This window comes from Photinus pyralis, unplaced genomic scaffold (assembly GCF_008802855.1).
Source record: "Photinus pyralis isolate 1611_PpyrPB1 unplaced genomic scaffold, Ppyr1.3 Ppyr1.4_LG1, whole genome shotgun sequence".
Classification (NCBI taxonomy): Eukaryota; Metazoa; Arthropoda; class Insecta; order Coleoptera; family Lampyridae; genus Photinus; species Photinus pyralis.
In genome coordinates, this window is record NW_022170249.1 from 59531330 (window position 1) to 59556247 (window position 24918).

The window sequence follows — 24918 nt, forward strand, 5'->3', positions numbered from 1 at the left end:
GACCGTAATAATAAATATCAGTTTAAAATAAAGGCTACCTTTCCAGTACACACTCATTCTTCATTGTTATTATTGTAACATCAAATTGCGTTAATTTGGGACGATCTCTCGTCCGAAATGCGAAGAATTGACTCATAAAATAGATGATTTTAGTTTGTAAAATTGACAATTTTTGCACAGTCTCGTTTAAGATTGCGCCTTCTTCGAGACTAGTAGCATTAGTAGGTATTTAGGTACTAACAGTCGTCTATTTTTCCCTTATGGTACAGATCTTCGATTCATCCCTAGAAGAATTCAGTATTTGAAGAACTGAGAAGTACCTATCCCAAGGGTTGTTTCGTCCTGATTCTAACAAGATACTTTGACTTTTTTTCTGATCGCAGATTAATAAAAAAGACTAATCAAAAGTTTATCCTCTTGATCACGTTAAAGAGACCTTGAAAGAGATTTGAGAAGATGACCTCGCGCAAAATGTAATGATAGGTATATTGCTAACACATCACACATTTGCACATAAATTTAGTTAACCTAGAAAGTTCAAGTAATAACTAAGAACAAAAATGAGAATAAACGATTATCGAAGCGAATTAATTGATCCGTTACGACAATTTTCTAACAATTATTTTCGCAGCCTGTGAATATTTCGCAACATCGCCGCAACTGGAACGCTAATTAGAGCTGAAGAGCGTTGCGGTTAGTGTTTTATTCTTGCATAAAAACTCAGATATAGCGTACCTCATCCGGCCTGTGGCGTTTATATAACTTATTGGAAAATTGGTATTGTAGTTATACTGTTGAATAATAATAAACTATATTAAAGAGTTGATTTCTAATTTCCGTTCCACATTACACACAATGCCTAAACGATTCGATATGCTAAATTGATTGTAAAAAAATCGTAGATAGTAGTTACCTATGCAAAGTTACAGTAGTGTACAATAACTGCTTAGAGTGGTCATTGTTGCTGTCAATAAAAATGATGCCAGTTAACTTCCTTTGTTTTTATGTGCATTTATTAACCAAAGGACGATAATAAATCATTATTTTTAAAGATCAGGAGTATCCGGAAAGTAAAAATATTCGAAATGTTAAAACGAGTCACCGTAAATAGGTCAGTTAATAGCGGGATTATCAAAAAATCGTGAACAGCGTCAACCTTGATCTTCAAGGGGACGTTTTTCAAAAAATTAACCCCCTCCATGCAGAGTGGCCCACTGAAATCAGTCAATGCCAATTTTGGCCGCTTAACGACAGTTTTGCCAGGACCGCTCGAACACCTCAATTTTAGTTTTGAGGGGGACATCTATATTCCATTTTAAATAATACTATTTACTTCAACTGTAACGTAAGAGGGGTTCACCTCAAATATTTTAAATGGGAAAGGTTGGTAAACGTTATATTGTTCGATACCCATGATCATTCTGTTTTCAGAACTATTTTTATTTTTCAAATCTGATCTGCGCAAATTCTGTGCAAAATGAGCAAGACCCCCGTCTTGATGGAATATCGCCTCGTCTTCTATGTAACGCTCATCACGTTCCATAATTGGGTTATCATTGGATCATTAAGGTCTTCTAACCATGACATAGGCATGTCTCCAGTCAGATTACCGAAAAAAAGACACCCAATAGGCTAATTTGACAGCTCGCGTTAAGTTCTCAGTGAGTAACCGTAACATTGATGGGTGCGATTAGTAAGTTCCAGCCGCTCCACTGGTTGCCATTTTTATTGAAGAAATCTCTTATGTTAGCGATTTGCCTTAAATGATAACGTCCTTAACAACGAACCTTTACTGCCTGGCTTTAACTGGTTTAATGACAGTTTTTTTTGTTGCATTTCCTTACGGAAAAATGAGTTAATTACACTTCACAACGTTACTATCCTGCGCAAATACGACAGGAAGTTGTCGTTTCGTATGGCTGCAACGAATAGGCCTGCCAGCACGATACGAATCTTAATTCGTGCGGTTAGATATACAGATATTCCGTAATTTGAAACAATCACTACTCTGGCCTTTGGGGAAGCAAGCATTAATTCAGCGCTCACTAACTTTTGATATCTAAACCTCTACGCTCGACCAAACAGAATAATAGAGGAACGATTTGTCCGCTTTTTAAAACTCTATTCCGAAAACTTCTTCACTCTAACCGTGCTCACAGAAAGCGAATCTTTTATGGACCGACTTTTTACCAGAGTGACTGCCAGATCGCAAATCTGTTCGCATTGACTCTCTAAACGCGAACTCTCTGTGAACCATACGTCTGACTAGGTCGACTAACAAAACGCGGCTTATTTATTTTGTGCAAAATAATCCCCTCTCTAAATTACACAGTAAGTTTTTAACGCCCACCGGCGGAATGGTTTTTTAATATGGAAATGCTTATTTTCTGTTGGTTATTCACTTTCTTTCGACCATTCCTAAACGGTTTTTGGGGGCTGGGGTTGACCCTCAAATTTTCTGAATCGGCACTTTCTCACCGCTTGCTTTCCAATTAGCTGAGTTGTAGAAGTAACTAAAGGAGGCTAATTTACAGAGTGTAATTCAACCCCAGATTAAGACAATCAGATGCTCCATTTTTTTGGCGGAAGAAGTGCCAGCGCATACTATTTCAAACTAATAATAAAGATTTGCATCAATATGAAAAGGCCGATTTGCATCAAGTACGTCACAAGAAAAAAACATTGTGGAGTTTTTACAAAAACCTTACTAAACTCCAATTTTTGATTTGAGAGGATATGCTCAAAATCTACAAAAAGTAAACGTCCATCCTACTAGATCTTGTGGTGTCTAAGAAAGAAATTTAAATTAACGCATATGCCACTGGATGAATCGTTTTTCATTAATGCAGAACGTAATATAATCTTTCTTTTTCGTCTCTACACCTTCTTACTAAAGCAAATTCTAACCGGGGTAATACAAGAAAAGTAAAAAATTGCACCTTCGGGCTTCAGGGTGGTTTAGAGGATGACCCTCGTAATGTACAAATTATCTCCGTTATAATATTAAATAAGTACCAATGCCTTAGATATTTTAAAAACATTCATCTAATTCATTGGCTTATTTTATGACTAAAAGTTCATATAAACATAAGTCTGCAAACGCTTCATTACTTATCTACATGGTGTTCAAATTTCAAGATGTTTTAGTTTTGTCTTTATATCTCCTGCAGTATTTGAGATATTTTTCTCAAATTTAAGTGTATAGGTTACGTCGAGAGCCTTACAGATCATTGGATATTTCAATGGTAGTGACAATCTACAGAGTGTCATTTTTTCAAAGGCCATGTTCCATTTTCTACTTCTGAACTTTTTTCGGTGCGCCACTGGTAAATTGTAAAACAAGAAATTGATTTCTGATTTGTTTAGAAACTTTTTGGTCTCTTGTAATTTTTTCGTATCTGTGATAGTCATCGAGAAAAAATAAAAATCAATTTCCCGTAGTTAGCTGAATGAAAGTATGATTATTAAAATTGTCCGGTAGGCCCTGGTTTTATTTCGATATCTTGTTTTTTTTTAGTTTTGATAGTTCACATTAAAAATTGTATCGTGTTTGCAGATGTTTATAAATTAAAGGTTTAAATTGTAACGTGCACGGTAGAACTATAGCACCCTGTAGATCGGTAACGAAGAGTTTGGGGACCTACGTTTGCATGAACTTTTAGTTAAAATAAGTCAACATTTCCGTATTGACAGCATATTTAGAAACACCCTGTATAAAAATTTATTGAAACATCATTTTACTTTTACTCAAATGGGAACCCATTTACTTAGTTAAAAATATCATAAACGTTTCAAAATAGACGTGATTTTATTTACAATTTTTTAGATATGTATGCGTGGGATATACTAATTAATTATCTTAAAACATTGGAAATTGTCCGAGTGCATAGCTACTAAATGTAATAATAATTAATCTAACAAGGCTCTGTGTAGAATGAGTTATTTTCGAAGAATTAAAAAGTACTACCCGCATTTAACGTGACTCCTTCAAAGCGTATACGTTTCAAGTACTGATTGATATTTGAAATCTTATTACTCTTTGCAATATGATTATATGAATCTTAATCACTTTATTTAATTAACTAAATTGCTACAATAGAAGATAATAAAATAAAATTAGAAAAGCATGAGGAAAGGTTATGCACGGTTTGATTTATAAAATAATGCTTATTTACAAATATTTTATTATTTGCACTTTGTGCGGAAAGGTTTTTCGGTTTTTATAGTGATCAATCCAACAATGCGCTCACTGGTCTGGGCTGTTTGAACAATGTTTTAACAGTATGTACGATGCACTCATAGCATATCCTCCCTAAGTTACTTGAAATTTAAAAAAATCTTAGATAAATGCAGGGTGTTACAAATAAGTATGTAACAAAAAAATTGGGTGGTAGAGGGGATCAAAACAAGCACTTTTTCCAAATAAACCGAGGACCTAACATGTTTGGTTTGGGAAGCAACCTCAAAAAGTGGTATAATTTTCTTCTTTAATTTTTTTCTCAGCAACCATAAGAGTTACAAAGACTGGTGGCACGTCTTTCAATAGGTTGCGGCGTATGTCTTTTCCGGTTTTGCATAATTTTTTTCAAAATTGCTACCACTCCTATTTGGGAGTGCGAAAAAAAATTCTGGTTTCCTACGATTTTTACACTTACTCATCACCCGCAGCCACGCATAATCTACATCCTCTTGGAATCGAATTTGTAGACTTCAATACCACGGTCAACATATCGAATTTTGTAATAGATAACATTTAATCATAACATTGACTTAAATCGTGAATTGTTTGTTATTTTCAACATTTTCAACTAACTACATACGAAATTAGATGACTGTGTTAGTTAGCGGCATTGAATAAAGATTTATTATTCAATGTTAGCGGGATACATTTTTTGACCCGAAGGACCAATCTTCAACTTTTACTTGGAAAGTGATTTTAATAAAACTGTTCGACAATTTTGTTCCATAACTCATGAAGTATGTACACAACAAATTTCGTGAAATTCGGTCCATTTTCGTTGTCCGGCCAAGAATTGCAGTGTATTTTTTTCGAGTTTTCAAAACTAATTTCAGATTCGCGATTTTCATTTTCAAAAAAAACCCCGATACCAAATTTCGTCGAAATCGCACCCCCATTTAGTGTGATTCGCCCTTCCGTGGTAGAAATTTTGAAAAAAAAATTGTAAAGGGAATACTCCAAAACCTATTCAAAGACGTGTCTCCAGTCTTTGTAACTCTTATATGGTTGCTGAGAACAAAATTAAAGAAGAATTCACCACTTTGTTGAGGGGGTCGTTACCAAACGAAACACGTTGGACGCTCGGTTTATTTGGAAAAAGTGCTTGTTTTGGTCCTCTTTACCACCATTTTTTTACATACTTATCTGTAACACCGTTTATTTGGACAATTTTAATACAATTTCAGTGTAAATTTCACGACAGTGTATACTTCAAATTCTAAGGACAGTTATAGCGTAGAATAAAGTCTATTCTTTGCACTATGGTTATCTAAAGTATCTAAAGTATACATATCTACTTCTTAGTAATATCATTGACTATTCAATTCATCTAACATTTGTCACATTTCAACCAGTGAAATGTCTCGATTTCAAATTGCTGCGCCAATGGGAACGAATTATAGTGATAATTGCACGTGTGGTATTTCAGCGACAATTCAACTCATGTATAAAAAATCGCATAAGCCGCAGTGCAATTGTCACCTTGACAGCGGCAAAAGTTACCTGCAACTTTTCCAGCGACAAATGCACTAGTGGTTTTTTCACTTATTCATTTTCGAACCAATAATCGCATTATCCTTTCCCATATGACTAGTTTGACGTCTGTCAATAATTGATTAATTTGGTGAATTTCTTGTTCGTTAAATTGTCCCGCCGAATTACACTCGAGGTTTGTATTTAAACCGAGTAAATTTGGGTTGTGGCAATTCAAATCTGTTTCCTTTTAGCAATTGGACTCGAAAAACTGTCAACCTAAAAATGCTCCACCTGCGGTGTCGCATTTTTATTAGTTGACAGTTTTTCTCGTCTAATTACTAGGTAACAGATTTTCATTACCTAAACAACCCAAATTTACTCGGTAAAATACAAACCTCTTGTGCAATTATAAGTGATAATTTCACGTGTGGTATTTCAGCGACAATTCAATGCGATTATTCAATGACATTTGTCAAACTTCCACCAGTGAAATGACGCGAAATTTTGTCGTATTAACCGGAACATTCTTCTTAGTTTGTTAATCAATTTCGACAACCGACTTATCACCACATCTTTTAATTTAATCACTCATAACGAATTAGCTTGGAGCACAAAAGTTCGAATAGAATCAATAGCAAAATAAAAAGCAACTTCCATAATTTATTTTGACGTTTATTGTTGTCATGGAAATACATTCGCGTGGGTAATTATGCTTAATTTTTCTTTTGATTCATTGAATAGTCCTCCGAATACCATTCGTAGTCGAAGTATTTGTAGATTATTTTTGAGCTGCTGCTCCACTCATGCTAGCATTCGTGACAGCACCTCAAAAATATTCGACAATACTTCGACTACTTATGGTATTATATATGAATATTCAATGGTAATATCATTGAATAATTTTTGTAATGTAATTCTCCATTTTGGGGTTCGTTGAGATTTGCTTTAATATGTAAAAAAAGGAACCACAATTGTTTATTGTTTCTAAAGCGATCGATTTCGGGTTTAACCACCCATCATCAGGCTATGCTAAAAGTATATCACATGAATTTGATGAGTACAGAATTAAAATTATTAAATTGACGGTAATAATTTTAATTCTGTGTTCATCAAATTCATGTGATATACTTTTAGCATAGCCTGATGATGGGTGGTTAAACCCGAAATCGATCGTTTTAGAAACAATAAACAATTGTGGTTCCTTTTTTTTACATATTAAAGCAAATCATTGAATAAATTTATTCAATGGTAATATCATTGAATTGTGGTTTTTATTCAATGGTAATATCATTGAATTGTGGTTTTTATTCAATGGTAATATCTAAGAGTTATATTTATTTCACATGCAATTATTTTTCCAAATTTAAAATATGCAGTTGCTATTTCAAAATAAAACGGTGTTCCAGTTTCATATGATTATTATTCTTAAATGCACTGAACTCATTTTTCTATTTATTTATATTGATAAATAGTCGAATGTTACAGTCGCATCCACAAAATTTAGTACATTGACGGAATTATTTTAAGCTTTGCCACAATTACCTGATCCTTACAAAAATCTCACAGCTTCATTAATTTACATTCTGTGACCGTCTAGATATCGCTCATTACTATTGCTATTACCACAGATAAATCTGTGCTATTACGTTGATTATGTAAAAAATGTACAGAATTGTATGTTAGCATATTGGTAGTACAAATGAAAAATGATTAATGTTCTCAAATCCAAAATAACCGCTTGCTTGTGGTACACCCATATCTTAACTTAAAATATAGGTATGATAGCCTTTTTTAGGTTATTCTATTGACCGTTTGTTATCCTTTCCATAATCTTCGATTTAGAGATCGTTGTATAAGTTTATGTAGTTCACGTGGTAACTTCGCGATATATTATGCAAGAAATAGGTGTTTTTGAAGATATTTAGTGATCTAATTGCCATCCTTCTAGTACCACTTGAAATAAGAATTAAAGGACATTGTTAAGTAGGAGGGCGCTGGTCCAAAACGAATTGGTTGTCTAAAATTTCAGCGTAGCATTTAATTAAAGTGATGAATGAATGTTTCGTAAATCGAAATAGAGCTCTTAAAATTAGCATTAGAAGTTAGAAAACGAAACCAGAGAGTAATAAAATTACTATAAATGTAAAAAAGCAGTTAGTTAAAGTTAATAATATGGTAATAAATTATCCCATTAACACAGAATATATAAATCTTTCGTATTGGCGCATTTTGTTGCTTGAGGTAGGTAGGTGGGTAGGTACTCTACCTTCTGTTACGTAACACCTAAATTCTGACCTGGTTAACTTCTAGTTCAGAGATTTACTTTCGTTCTGTTAAAAATACACCGTGCAGAAATTAAGTTTATTACTTTCAATAGTAATTTATGTTTAACGTGCATTTGCCGCGGTTTTAATGAATAAAAAGGGGTTAATGAGTTCTATACCACTTCATTGAACTTGAATTAATATTTAAGTTAAGTACGAAAAATGATTTAAACAGGATACGCAAATGGCGCGTTTAAACAAAATGGGCAAGCGATTACTAAATTGATGTCGGTATTGGCAGTGAACGTTATAAATGGAAATGAAAGTGTGCCTATTTTATTTGTTTACTGCTACAATTGTTTTTTAATTAAGAAAAGTGTATTGTACGTGTTACATGCGTTCGTATAGAAAACAAAAGTGCGTGGTATGTGGGTTATTAAAAAATCAATGATCATTTAGGTCACAATCGTTCTTAATTGTGACAACGTTTAAATTGTGTACTATTAACTTAAAGAAAATTAATTTATGTATAGATACGGTGTAAAAATAATGAACATATGATAAAATAAAAATTTCTCTATTTTTTTCCTAATTAGATATTTTTATTAGCGTAATCATATTATTCGTGAAACCTATATCACAACACCCCTTTCGCCAATTTCAGTAATGCTTTAAAAAAATTCCAATCATCTCAATTTGCAAAACTGAACAGAACCAAAATTTAGAAAATTCACGTCGGAAGTACATTTTATGTCATCAGTAGCATTTCAGCAGATCCAATACACGTTGCTAGACGTCCGAAGGTGTGCCTTTTTCGCAATCACTTGAATCTGACATAAATTTCAATTTATGGAAATCAATAAAAATAAGATACATAATCTAAGCTAAGCCCTAATTTATATTAAATATTAGAAAATATTAGAATATTACCACAGAAACGTTATAATCATGTTCTTGGTTTTTGTTTTGTATTTGTTAGGTTCAATGAACACACTTGTTCCGGTTGTTCCATTTGCATAACAAAGGTAAAATTATTATTGTCGTATAATAACCGTGAGTTACAAATTGAATTTGTCAGTTGCACAAAAATAATCCTCCTATTTAATCTTTTTGTCTTTCAAATTGCTAATTGTGGTTAGTTAACCGATCATGATATCCTAAATGTAAGCGCAGCTCTTATAATTTTTAGAAAAGGAAATCCTCGATGCTCGAAATGTAATTAACAAAGCTATAGTTGCAAACAATTAAATACTCTTGACATTATCTTTCCGTGTAAATAATTTGTTCCTGTAATTATTTCAGTTACGATCTACTTGGATTGTATACGCGTACGCTGTATAACGATTACGGAAGGCGTTTTATATAAACAAATCGATCTACCTTTAGTTTTACCTACCGTTGTGAAATTATTAATCTCATTTTGTGCTTCATCATAGAAAGCGTACACAATCTACGATGAACTATGAAAGCCGGTGTGAAATCGAAATTATTTTATTGTGCACTATTTAACGGACAATTTGTATTCATATTACATATCGACCCTGAATTTTTCCGCATAATTTAGAGCGGAAGATTTTCACTTTGTCACACTTTTGCCCAATACCAACCCGCGATACTTAGGATGGGAAATATGGAAACAATTTTATGGTATACGAGTATCTTTGTGCTCCGATTACTATTCGGGCACACAACGAATAAATTAGCTACGATTATTATCCATTAAGTAATTTAAATTGTAAAAATTGTTGTAAATGGATCTCTGCTGAAGAAGTCTGTCGGCGCACTGTAATTTAGTTTTGCACTTCGACTCTTAAACAAATTTAATACTATTTAATAAAGCATTACCTATATAAATGAGTTTTTAAAACTTTCTTTCATTTTTTAACGAATAGTCAGTTCAACTGTCATACAATCACGTACTTACATGCATTAACATGCATTACACCAGCCGGTGCTAAACTAAGTACTTAATTTATGAATTTATTGGCTAATGCCGCTTTTTTTAATAATACGCTTTACTCCATTGAAATAAAAGACTATTTATTTAACGGCCAGTTGCACAAAAAAAGTAATCCAAGATTATTGTTTAATCCGGTATTAAGATATTTGATTGGCTTTATATTGCAGTAGGCAGCCAATCAAATGTCAGAATTTTTGTTTAAACTCAGATTTGGCAAATAATGTAAGATTTTGATTATAATTCGCTTTCTTGCAACCGGCCGTCAATGCTTTACTCAAAGATTCAAAAAGTACCCAATGATGTCAACCCCTAAGCATTCAATATTTATAGCAAAGGTGTTCATCGCATGAAGACATTCAGAATTAACTAAAGTTACTTCAACGCGAAACAACTATGTTCGACCTTATATAGACATGCAAGAGGGTGAAACACAGGGTGAAATCAACCCCTCAAGTATTTAAAAATTCATAGCAATATGGTCTGCATCGAAAAAGGGAATCTAAGAATGAGATTTTCAGTGGAGAATTTTTTGGCTCGCATACGGGAACACGGCTCATATCCAATAGCACTGATCCTTGAACTCGTAGAGATCGATTGGCTCGATTCGTTGAACGTCTCGAAGCACCAATTGGGGTTGTAAGGCCTAATGTACACCATCCGGCACGACGAATCCAATGTAGCGTTAGCGTCGTAAATCATAACGTACACCCAAGCAAACTTACACAAACGTAAATTTAGTCAAGGATTATATTATAATACAAACCGGGCACGTTACTGACAGTTCGACTTGTTGACTGATAATATTATTGTAAGAATTACATTACATGCTATTTATATCACAGATTTGTCTCCTTAACCTTAACTATGTTAGTAGGTACAGGAAATGCTGAATACGACAACCTTGCCAATCATGCACTTAAATGCAGTTTATTTCCTGGTATACGCATTTCCTTGTTATTTTTAAATGTTGTACCTTCCTTACTTTTGGCGGTCACCTTAAATCTGTTCTAAATGAACAATAATTGTTCGAAATTGTACCGAAAAAGTTTCTTTCCACTGTATTTGCACAATATACGCGAAATGACTAATTGCGGTACTTTTGATTCGGTTATTCACTATTCTACTTGGAACTAACGGATAGTTCGGCGCAAATTTTTAACTCCTTGAGGTCACAGAAGTGTGAGTCTAAAAAGTCGCTGTCATGACGTGATCTTTACGGCAGCTCAACGATTAATTCAATTCCTACAGACTCCACTATTTAGTTTTTTCCTCGATGAACCGTTCGGGCTCAAACGTCAGTTGAAAATTGGCGTATTTCGGCTGTATCCGCAAATACTCATCTTTTATTATTATTTTATTATTATTCTGTGCAAATATAAATCCGTTTTTCATTGTCTACCGGTCTCCTAAAAATTTTTTTATAACTGTTCCGTCTGGTATAAAACCCTCCCACTCCTTCACAGATGAGCCAGGGCCCATTACGTCGCCATGTATTTGCGTTTGCAGTCTCGAGGCCCTTTTCCAAAACATATACATACACAAGCGCACAAAGTGACACAGATAGACGGACGGACAGTCCAAAATCATGAACTCGCTTTTTGTCGCTCGTTAACATGTAAACAGAGAAGAAATAAATCGGGTTCTGTTATTAACAGACAAATTTAAGCTGGGGTGACTGCGTTACCCCACTCTCAGGAGTACGTCAATCTTCAGAACACCGGGGCAAGAGGGATAATGCCGTTGAATAGGAAATCAAAATTCCCCTTTTGCCATTTGAATTTTTTGAATTAATAATGACCACAGCGCCACTTCCCCAAATTCAACAATAATTATCCAAACATTCTACGGTAGGGTCTTGTGATTTCTTTATCTGGTTCGGAAGAGAGCGGGAATAGTTTTAGATAGCACAGTATAAGTATTATATATTAGATATAAATAATATAATAATATCATATACTGTTTTTCGTTAGAAATTAACTTTTCATACAATTCTGGACTACAATAAACACCTTGAACATTATGTAAATGAGAACAAAGCACCCTTAGATATAAGATTCAAATAATAGTAGGTAAATGCAAGGAATTCACTTATTGACAACCCTTAGTGCGAAAAAACTATGTTTTGTGGATACAGCCGAAATACGCCAATTTTCAACTGGGGCTTAACCCCGAACGGTTCATCGAGGAAAAAACTAAATAGTGGAATCTGTAGGAAATTTTATGTACTTTAATTTTGAATAGGAAGGTTATTTTCGAAAAGTTGATAGTTTTCGAGTTGTAAGCACAAAACTCCTAAAAAAATCTTTTTCAGCTCTTTTTGTATTTTTTTCAATGTTGCGTCATGAAATTTTGTTAACAAACCTCAGATTCGGGTTCAGCACCCCAAAAAACATATAGAATCAAAGAAATCAAAACTACCCCACAACTTTCCTGGTAAAAATACAGTTTAACTGGATTATTAGTACAGACAAAAACTGCGTAATATGACATATATCTTAAAGTCTTAAACTATTCACAAAGTGAATATTATTGTATATTGTATGGCAGTTCAATTCCTATATAGGCATTTCCTAATAAACGTAAATCTATCAGCGATAAAAAAAATACAGCCTCAAAAAACGTGTGAGAAATACGCTGTAGCCAGCACTAAAACATTAAAGTGCACTTAATGGTCCCACCTATACAAGTACTTATTTATCCTTACTTTCAAATTTTTAAATCTCTTCAAGAAAGGTGCAGGTACTTGATTTCATGTTAATCTGATTTCCTGTATCAAAACCGGATAAATTTGTTAACACGCTGTAAATATATGTACATATTTCATAGCTGTTAAGGTAAAATTTGATTTAATGGTATGTATTTTTTCCAGCAAACACCAACCCACCTAATAGTTAAAAAAAGATTGTCATCGATTAAAAACGCGTAAAGGTAGTCTTGAAGGTTGACAGTCATGATGCAACCAATAATCATTATTTAACCAAAAAGTACTTACTTCCGGTAAAAAACGGTGGGCTGAGTTAATTAAACTGCAAATCAAGAGTCCACCTTTTTATAAGCCGCGTATATCTTCATTAGTTTTTTTCATTACAGAATGGTATCCTAGATGGTATCTCACAAATAGAATTTATAATTTGAGTACCTATACCGGGCTATAAAATGAGGAAAAATTACAGAGATGATTGAGTAATCGTATGTATCTTGTGGAAAAAAGGAACATACGTTTAAATTAGTAAGGAAGTATTACCACAGATTTAAATATGTATTACCATTGAATAAGTAATAGTATTACACACTACTTCTCATAGAATTCAACCTTTCAACAACCCCTGCTTATGATAAAATACATGTACCTACGAGGAAAAACGTTTAATGCGCGAACACCTCTGACATTTGCGATTTGATTGAAAAGAAGTACAGCATACCTATTTAAACAATGCCTAAGATTAAGTTTTCACACACGTCAAAATTTGCATTGTCGTCTGTCGATTATTGTTCTTACAGTTACAGTTTGTTTAAACTATCTACCAATTCCAATTTATTTCATAATTTTAATTAAAGATTTTTGCCATTTGTAACTTGTTAGGGGATTTTAAAACTTAAAATGTTACCTAAAATAAATATAGTGCAAAAAATGCCGCCCTCTAAAGCTGCCACCCCTAGGCAAGTGCCTGGTGTGCCTATATGTAAATCCGCCACTGATCTTATGTATTAAATGTGTAACATGCAGTGATGAAGTACATTAGATCAAAAACTGCAACTGTTACAAAATCTATGGAAGAAAATGCAGGGATGTTTTTAAGTTTTATATGTGAAGCATTTCCAAATATTTTCGCAAACTATGTACAAATGGCAATACCCAATCTACGACTCACGCAAACAAAATTCAGTGGCAAACAATAGAGTTTGACCTTCAGCAAGGATCATTATGTAAAGAACAAACACTTGTAGCGAAACATATAACATTTAAGATTGTACACTCGATAAAACAAAATAAGTGGCACATCATCACACCAATGCCAAGAAAGTAATACACCTCAATTCATCTGCACGAACAGTAGGTAGTTTCAGTTTTTACTTTCTATTATTTTGCAGTTTATATCTGCTACATTTTAATTAAGTTGTTGAATTAAATGGGAGATTAGTTAATTATGCTTTTAATCTGATGACAATTTCCTTAGTTTCACTGGATTAATTGAATTGTATAGGGATTCGCTTCTTGCATGAAAGTAAAAACTTATTCAAGCAGTGTTTTGATAGCTCCTACTTCATTCTTATAATCTTTTTGAGAGTTTGTGAGACAAGCAAAATAACATTGCATGTCATTTAGAAAATAGAATGTTGTTCACAATAAGAAAAATAAATCATTAAATCGGTAACCCAGTCACACTGATCAGAGTAGACATACCACGACATGTGGTTGCAACCCGTAACCCGTATCACGAAAAAAATTGTAAATTGATACCAGTAGACGAGGATGATTTTAAAGTATGAGCGATATCTTTTATGAATTGTCTTTAACAATTGGCAATCAATTCTATACCTTATACGTGGGATGAATCTTTTCGTTAAAGAATCAATTGATCAGTTTGACAGTAGTAAAATATGCACCCGTAGAAATCGCGTAAAAGGTTCATACAAAATCATCCGGAATACCGTAGAAATAAGTTTCCACAACTTACTGGACAAGGTTAAGTGCAAGAGCAGGATGTGTGACCTATCTGAACTTTGCTTTGGATTTCAAAATTCAAATTCAAATTAATTATAATTACCTAAGATCCAAGAAAATGTACCTACATATTGGTTGAATAGCGTCATTAATATTATTAAGAAAGAAAACTCTTTATTAAATAATTACATCAAATAACATTAATCTAGATGTCCTTCATAAAAATAAAACAAATGAACGTGTCAACAGTAAAATTGTTTTCATCACAACAAATGTTCAAAACGTTTGCCATGAGCTGCAAGGCAGTAACCTAACCTACATATCACGTGAAAAACATGCAATTTCTTGTATAAGGGCGCTAACATGTTACGCCATTGAAAAGAGATAAAAATCTATCAAACGAGTCTAATGAAAGGCTACATTGCTATTTGAAGAAATTCAATCGTTTTTCGTTACTCATTTGTTTTCTGAAATAAAAACAACTGACTGCTGCCTTACTATTTAATCAAAATCATAGTTTATGATTATATGATTTATAACATAATCATCTGTTGAAGTTTGAAACATCCCAAAATACAATTTTCCGCATTCTGCCGTCAAAGTAATATCTACCATATTATATATTTAAATTCCTCTTTAAAATGTGTTTTATTAATGTAACTAAAAGAGCGCAAAAGTGTAGGTATTTTATTAAATATTCAGCTTTAAATTTAGCAACTTCTCTTAAAATAATAGATGAATGGTAAAACGTGACTGTGACGTGACACTGTACAGTCTAACACTTAAGGGCATTGGATATAAGCATCCCGGAGGAAGGCGATCATTAATGTCCTAGGTACGAATATTCGTGGGTATGAATCATGTAAGTATGAATCATACTGGGTATGAGCCGTCTAGGGTTTGAATCGTCCTATGTGCCTATAAATTGCTACGGTATGACACGAATCCCAACGGAAACAAGCAGATAAAATTTTACCAAAGGGGAGGAAAATCTGCAAGTTATTGGTATTTTACCTTACAGCACCTGCAACGGTCCTTCGTTACAAAAGCTGGAATTATTTTCTTTAATTAGCGTTTTTATTGATGACGATAGGTTGCGTAAAAATCTTACACACGGACAGACAGGCAAACTAGCAGACAGACAGCAATACAAAATTATAAAGGATCTCGAGACTCGTTAATAAACGGAATAAATGTAAAATGATGGTACATGAAAAAATTGATTTTTTACTAGTATAACTTTCTTAGTAAGAAACGAAGAAAAATAGAAGTATTCTTTCCCCGTTCCGCCACAGGGGTGTAGAGAAAAAAAAACAAACAGTAATTTCCCAAACTAACATATTATGTATATAACTTCGAAAAAATCTACGCTATCCCTTCTGGGAGCTACCGTTACGGTACTGAAAACGTCATAAATGATACTCAATAAAACTAATCACTTTCTAATATGGTGAAATCGTAAAAATCTTGTTGCCATCAAGAAAATAGCACCTCACTTCCACGAAATCATTGAAAAAGATGTCACCGTTTTTGAAATGATATGTGTGTTGCTAGTAATGTGTCATCCTCCACCATTAGACCAAACTGGCCAGAATATTGACACATAGAAGTTTCCCCTAGAAGATTCTCTCAAAAAACTCGGAATATGCACCCTCAAGAAAAGTCGCCCCCTCTCTACCATGGGCTTGTATATTTTACACTGGCGTTAATGGCAAATATAGAAAATGAATTTGAAAATAAATAGTGACAATTAGTATTTTGAATATAGTTACCATCTAAAATTAGAAGTATTTCAAACAATCTAAAAATACTAAATGTCGTAATCTAATTAAACACCTAATTCAAGCATGCATTAATTGGTTGAATTGATATTGAGATTCGTTGATCGCTTTCTGCGTTGCCGATCCATGGATTAATGCTTGTCATGTTTTACTGCACCGACCGACTAGGTCAAGGCTAATAACTGCTTTCTTTTAACCTTAACAAAACCGCAAGTAATATCTATTCGTAAATTTCTTTAACACCTACAATATGCACATGACGCCGTTTTGATTTTTCTAATTGGCAGAGACACCGGGACTATAATCCCAGTGAAAGTTTTTAATTAAACGTCTATACAAATAAAACAGTACGCCTATATGAATCATTAAAACTAATTGAAACCTAATAACCGATTTCTCCACCTGTAACGAGTCCTTTTTGAAGGATCAGCGCATGCCATATGCCAAGGAGTTTTTGGTATAAGGAAGAAATTAGAACGTTTAAATTCGACATTTTAACCGTATTTCATAATTAACGTTCTAGTTATTTGTGTGTTATGCAAACGTTCTTTAAGCAATCATAAACATTTTCTTCTTATTTCAGGTGTCATCATGCCACCGGTGAGATGGAATCCAGTAAGGCTATGTACGTATATTTTGCTTTATTTTCCCAACAAACAAATTAATCCCCTTTATTGAATGCCACCAACTTCTAACAAAATCTACAGGGTGGTTCAAATTCGTGGCTCACCATTGGGATCTCCGCAACAGTGAGAGATACCTACAGTGGAAGTTCAATGGGTCAAATTCGCCCCTTTTTGTGACTAAATAATCGTTTATAATTTTTGAATAATCTTTGACAATAACTGAGTACCACCGAAAAACGGAAAATGTCAAATTCCGTTTACATTTGCCCTAGCTTAAACGGTCGAAAATGTACGGTTCCCGTTAGCATTTTTAATGGGCACTTTTTTTCGACGAATCTGAATCTGTTGTCAGAATTTCCATTGCACGCTAGCGGTAGACGCTACAGGCTATTACTTTTTTATTTCTTATGGGCACCATATTCAATTTTTACGGAATGAGAAGAGAAATAATGATGTGCCACACTATAGTTTTACATAAATTTACTAGAAAAATTTCAAAATCAAAAGTTTTACATTCTTTGTATATGTAAACAGAAACTCATTGTATTGTGTAGTACAGTTATTTATTTATTTATTTATTTGTTTAACCAGAAACCATGCAGAATAAAAATTCCAATTACATGGCACTGGGGCTCTGAACAAACATTAGGACTTAAGATCTGATTTGATTTATTATCGAATTTGGGGGATCGTGAAAAAAGTCGATATCATTAACTGAGGACAACTTATTTAAAGTGATCAAGAGTAAGTAATAAGTGGGGAAGTTGTGTTGTTAACTGCAAAAATAGTATTATTTTGCCTAGCTTAACAAATGGTACTTTAAGCTTAATTTCTTGAAGTAATTCGGAAGAGTTTAACAAATTGTGTAAAATTTTGAAGACAAAAATTGTGGAGGCAATGTACCGTCGGGTTTCTAACTTCGTTATATTTAAGCCGAAAGTACTATTTAAGTAATTAAGCTGGGTACCGTAAGAGATCAAATGTGGATAATTTTGGGTTGACCTAAAAAACATTACTCGGATGTATTTGAGAGTTTGAGGAGACCAGATACATGCAGCATACTCAAGCTTGGATCTAATAAACGCATTATATAGGGTTAGCATTGTCTGTACCTATATTCGTGAAATTGAGTGTATTTCTGATAACGAAACCAAGAAGTTAGTAACACTCATTTGTTAGGTATTCAATGTGTACCTAAGATTGAAAAACACGCTCAGGTCCTTAACGGAGGTGACTCTTAGTAAGATCTTTCCATTCATCTTATAGTCAAAAAGTAAGGACTTTTGATATTATTGATATTTAGTTTTAGTTTATTTTTGATACACCGCTTAATTACTGAGTTAATGTCCTCTTGAATTGTTCTATGTCGTATGTTACTTATGTATGTATGTTTTTGTTTGTTATGGACAAACATATTTACAGAATATGTAGAGTGGTAAATAATAAAAGAAAATATGATTCTCCGAAAAAAAATAGAGAAGGTGCTAACACGGGAACCATCTATTTCCGACCATTTAAGCTATGGAAGTTATTCGGTGATATCTTAGTTATTTTAGAAGATTTTTTTAAAATTTACCAACCGTTTTTTAGTCACAAAAGCAACTTTGCCCCCATAACCTACATTGTATCTCTCACCGTAGCGGAGATCCCAATGGTGAGCCCTGAATTTGAACCACCTTGTACACATTTAGTAAACTATACATTGACATTCCTCAAAAGTGATCCCTGCGCTCAACCTCTTTGAGTGACAGTTACAACCTCCAACTTTTTAACTGGGAAGTATGAGCTTGTGATATGCCGATTGAAAGGTCTCTACATTCTATATCCAAAACAGTTATTGTTTTTAAATTTATTGCAAAAGTTAACATAGAAAAATAACATCATCTGATTACCGAAAGTTAGAAGACGCTTTGATTCAAGATTAAAAAGTTGCCAAGACGTTCGCGGTGACCATTTTGAATATCTACTTCATTCACATTCATTTTTTTACATTATGAACAATTGCGTTACATATTGAATGTAATGTAGCGAACACAATAGTTAAATTAAAATTAAATTAAAAGTTACATGATTATTCATCATTGTTTGATTATTAGGTAAATTAAAAAGGAAGATTTGAACAGTAGGAGAGATTTTATATTAAATCAGCAATAGCATATCCGATAGAACTTATGCTAAACAACCAACATTTTATTATTCTCACTTACTCAAATTCGCGAGATAGTGAAAACATTAAATAAAGACAGATAAAAGTTTCTTTGCCAAGTTCAAGGAACCATGTGTAAAATGCTCAGACAAAAAGAGAAACCTATCTACAGCAATTAAATACTGTCGTATATTAAATAAATGTATAGTGCCATAATTATTGTTGACACTTAATTTGTCACTAAAACAATTAATTCAAACGCATAATGTGCAAGTAATAAATAAATGCAACGTGCATTTTTGTTTGTTCTTTTGAACGGATTTCTCTGTAGATTTCTGTAGGACCTTACGGTCGTACGTCGCCAACGCAATATGCGGGATCGAGAAATTATGCAGTATGGATTCAAAATAGAATACCGTACCCTTATACTTTCCGAAGAAGTACAGTGTCATCAAATGAACTATTTTGTAAAGAATACATCCTAATATCAATGCTAATAAGTGCTTACTGTCGAGAATGTGGTGCTAATGCCTGATACTGTCTATAGACCAGTAGAGGGATAGAAGGTAAAATTGGAATGAAGATCAAATAATTCAAGAAACATTCTGTAACAGGGAGTTTAGTCGCCAAAATACCGTGAGTAAATGGCTCATCAGGATATTTAAAAGCGGCGGATATAAAAACATTTGTCTAATAGTTCAGTCAAATTACCGTTTGGGCTGGATGTTGTCACTTCACTCAACGAAACCAAGCGTACCCTATGTAAAAAAAATCCGCTGAATCCGAAAATCATAGTCCCCCTGGCCGGAAACGCCCGGAACTAATTGTTACTAACAAAAAACGAAGAAAGAATGAGAAATGTCGTGTTTGTCCACATTTGACTTCGAATATCTCGTTAACTATTGCTCTGAGGGAAAGACTGAATAGAAATTAACTTGTTTAGAATAAAATTTTCTATAAGATACAGGATTTTCAAAAGGATCGGATGAACTTTACTTGGTAATAACAAAATGTTAATTTTAGAAATTAGTTTTTCACAGTTTTCCATAAAAAACAATAACAATTGAAAATGAGCGTTCCGGACCAACCGTATCTTATAGAAAATTCTAAACAAATTCATTTTTATTCATTCTTTCCCTCAAGAGCAATAGTTAACGAGATATTATTCGAAGTCAAATGCGAAACAACACGACATTTTCTCATTTTCTTTCTTCGTTTTTTGTTAATGACAATTGGTTCCGGGCGTTTCCGGCCAGGAGGACTATGATTTTCGGATTCAGCGGATTCTTTTACATCGGGCGCTTGGTTTCATTGAGTGAAATTACAACATCCAGTTACTACTACTAGATACTACTAGATACTACTTTTAAAGCTAATTTCACTGGACTATAAATAGTCGCGTAAATCCTGACATTGCACAACAGATTTTTTCTATTTCTGTGTTACAATGAGAATTTTGTGCAACTGTTTTCGGCAAAAACAGTGTTTCAATGAGTTCCATTGTAACATTGTTTTTGGTAACTTTTCATCTCTAAGTTGGCAGTTCGCCAAGACGTCAACGTCAAATCATCAGATGTGAAATCAAATTACGTACGTAAAATTTATGTGTTTTCCTTGATTTTTGGTACACGAAGAACGTAATATATTCCAAATCAGCAGTTTACACATCCACCATAAATAAATTTATCTACGAGTAAAAAATTACACATTCACGGAATTTCAAGTTTCCAAATGTCAGTGTTGTGTTTATCTACGCTGCCAACTTAAAATTTGTCAACGTAAATGGTGTTGCCAACTTAAGACATATTGATTCTAAAGTTTCTTGTAGTTTTTGATAATTACTTTTTAATTAAATTAAAGCCCCGAAATAGAAAAAATAGTATGAAAAACACGTGTTACAATGCTTTATTGTAATACTCCTATCTTAGATAGTCGTATTACAATAGGTCGCATTGTAACACTTGTCTTCCAATATACTATTGTCACATACGTCATGGGCGCTTATCTTTCCCGCTGTGCTTTGTAAGACTACATGTTGCTCACTTCATACATCCAATTAGAAAGTGGAATGTATGGAGAGACGAATACAAAAAAAAACAGTTCATGATTTTTCCTGCGCTGTTTAAGCTTACTTATACATTATACATTATTAGAAACCTTTAAGAAAGTGCTTTCTCATACTTTAGTTATGACAGCGAAAAGGAGTTCCCCATGGAACAAAGTCTTCGATTCTTGTTTAGGGAAATTAAAGGCGGATCACTAGTTTCACTTTCCGATAATGAAGATAATGCATATATAATATAAATAATTTATGTGAAATGGATGGTGACTTACGTGAAGGAGGTGGTAGTATACGTCAGTAGGTTACAGAAATGCGAAAAGAATTACGTGAAGAAAGCGGAAAATCGGAACAGGAACGCCTGAATTCGTACTATTTTCCGAGATTTGGAGACCGACTATGTAAATTAGCATATCGGCCACCCCTATGGACAGCTGTTCTTGTCAAACCTCTTAGGGCCAATTGCACCGTCAAAATTAAGTATCCCTTAAAGTTAGGCATAACTTAAATACCATTGCAACGATAATCGTTGCCATAGATTTTAAGTTCGACTTAACTTTAAGGAAGGCTTAATTTTGTTGGTGCAACTGGGGCTTAATTCTCCAAATTTAACCGTGTCAATAGCAGCAATGGAAAGTGATTTAATCGATAAGTTTTTAACGAAGCATCTAACTTCCCTTGAATGATAAGGTATTAATAGGATCGACCATAGGTATGAAAACTAAGCAGATGCCAGCTGACGCAAGACCACCACAAAAAACGAAATATGTATAGTAATGGGGCCTGCAAAGAAGGCAGATGAATGCAAAAAGTCAACAGCTACATATGTTCGATACATGTGAAAGCACCACGGATAGAGCGGCGATTGACCTAAACCATTGAATAAAAACACTATAAGAAGCCTAACGCTTATGGAAGAAAGCGCGACAAATCTCACAAATCCCCTTGCACCCGCATTGGTTGTGGCGAACTCTCTTTGCGGTAAATAGGAGGAAAGCAAATTCTCATTCTTCTCAGTTCAAGAATCGACTCTATTGACAGTGTTCCCATTATATTCTCAGTTCAAACTCTGTCGCGCTTTATTTCCACGGGGTTAGGCTTCTTATAGTGTTTTTATTCAATGCCTAAACTGTGGGGGAATTTGGAGAGGACTATAGGGACTGTGAATAACGGCAGCAGAACATGTTTCGGAGTTGGATTCTGCCATTACCAATAATGAACTAGGGCATCAAAATCAGAGGCTTCTACGAAATGGAAATTTATCGGAAGTTGTGTACTTAAGAAAAACAAACAAAATTCGAAAAAAAAAATACGCGTGACTTTCACCATGAGCGGAGAGTAAATGCACTAAATCTTTCTCATAAAAATTGAAAGAGGTAAAATTTTAAGTAAAAGACGTCATGTTTCGGCTAAAAATCCATCATCAGGCCCTAAAATGTTAGATTGGACAAATATGACTTAACCTATGGCGAAGAAACTTACATACAAGGATCGACCTTAAACGGTACAAAGTCTATCCAAAAATAGTGCACGTAAAAAGTGCAAATACCTTAAAAGACCAAAACAATTGAAGGATTAGCTACTCTGAGTGGAATAACTGACCGAAAATATTTTGTAAGAATGATAAAAATGATACTTATATTAAACATCACCTAAAAACTTCCATGAGTTAGAAGATACAACAACAAAGACCAATTACATATAAAGACGCTTCAATGTATAAATAGTCATTTTAGATCAACATTCACAAAATATTTTCGGCCAGCTATTCCCCTTGGTGATACTCTACTTCTTCGGGAAGTATAACAGCATGGTACTTTATGTTGGGTCCATAAATTGTGCATAATTTCTCGTTCCCATATTGCATTGGCGATTTTATGTAAGTAAATGACAGTGAAGTGTGAAGTATTCACAGACAAATATAATAATAATAATAAACAAAATATAGGAAAAGATAGTCTTGAGGCGCAGTTCAAAATATGTTTGTTCCTCCACTGAACCCCAGTTAGAAAGTCAGAAAAAAATAGATATCAGGATTAACAAAAAAAAATATGCCACATGTACCTATTGAAAACGGCTCAAATCCAATGACCCCGTAGGGTCACACCGCTCTACCGCTTTTATATAGATTTTTTATTTTATTAAAATCCCTTTTAAACAAGAAAATAACAGAGCGATGGCTAAAGGCTCTTGTCATTCACCTAATAATAATACGAACTATGGACGGTAGTGTCCCAAAGAACGTCACTCATTGCTATCTTGTGACAATTCAAAAGGGACAAACAAGGATGGCATAGTAAACTTTTGAATCCCTACCTCGCAAACGCAGGAAAAGAATCAATTGAGGCTTGAAATGTATATTTTATGTAAAAATATTCGGTTTATTTAGTGGAAATCTTAAGACAAATGTGAAAATCCAGACGTTAAATTTCCATTGATTCACATAACAAACTTCCATCAGTGTATGAAATGGTTTGTAAGAGTGTGTGTTTGTTGTACAAGTCTTGCATGATACGTTATACTGTTTTATGTCTTAAGTATGTCATATTAGATAAGACTGAATTTGCTTCGAACAAGAAGTTGGGTATCCCAGCGCATTTCAGTAAAATTTAAAGAAAAGGTATTAAAGTCCGCATACCTGGCTGCCCGTCTGTCTGTCTTCACCGTAGGGCATGTTCTTCATTTGTCATAAAAGGGTGTTAAACAAAAGATGATATAAGCTTAATTTTCATGGCCTCATTGACTTCGCGTTTTTTTTCAATTAGAACTTGCTATTTTTGGCTCCCTGCTTCTGAAGATAACCAGTAGATTTCCGATTTCGTTAGTACGTCTAAAGACATTAGTTCGAGCGGAGCCTACGGTACTTCGGTTCGAGGCATGGTGCATTTTTGTAGATCACATTTATTTTGAACAAGACATCAAAATATCACTCATTTCGTCGATTTCGAGCTTTGGTATTGAAGTCGTTATTAATTCATGGATTTCATTTGCAAAATGTGGAAACGAATTGAACTTGCAATGCATGTAGTTTTTAAATACCAATGAAAATTTTGTATGTTGGTTTTTGCATGGATGTAAGTGATCCCAAATCTAAAATGCAAATTCAAACAAGATATATGTTATTAATGTAAAACCCCTGCTGCTTACTGATTATTTTTTCGTCTCCATTTGCCTTTTCTTTTGATTTCATGTCTTTACAACGAGATAATGAGCGCTCCATCAACAACCATGCAATTATATAAACAAAATGTGCACTTAAAGCTTCAATGTCGAATATCTTATACCAACTATTAAATTTCCGTAATTATGATCCAACAGGAAAGCCTGTTCAACACGTCACTACAATGCCATTTAATAAAAAGTGTTGAGTGTTTTTCCAAAATTCATATTCCAAATACCCGTTTCGATTTCATTGGACAATAAACTTGATCAGACAATTAGTTTCCATGAAAACGTATGTGTTTACATTTGAGATGAGATAAATTGAACTCAAGCACTAAATACTTCTCAGCGATGTCATAACCAAATCGCTTGTTTTAGACGCTTTACCATCAAAATCAAAATATGTTATTTAATTTGATTCATTGTAGAACGAACTGTGTGTGATTTTATTTTATTTAGTTTCCAACTTTCACGACAATGAGAAAATTTGTTCGTATTCCCAAGGCGTAAAATAAATTATTATAAAACAAAGGTGAGATTC

General features: G+C 33.7%; 1 protein-coding gene across 1 annotated transcript in view; it reads left to right on the forward strand.

Moving 5' to 3' along the window:
• The window catches only part of LOC116160359 (mucin-5AC-like), a 32143-nt gene that overhangs the window by 3395 nt on the left and 3830 nt on the right, over positions 1-24918 (forward strand). The window contains exon 2 of the mRNA XM_031473547.1: positions 16968-17009. Coding sequence (XP_031329407.1) covers positions 16976-17009 — 34 coding nt within the window. The 5' untranslated portion in view covers positions 16968-16975. The remainder of the gene's footprint in view (positions 1-16967; positions 17010-24918) is intronic.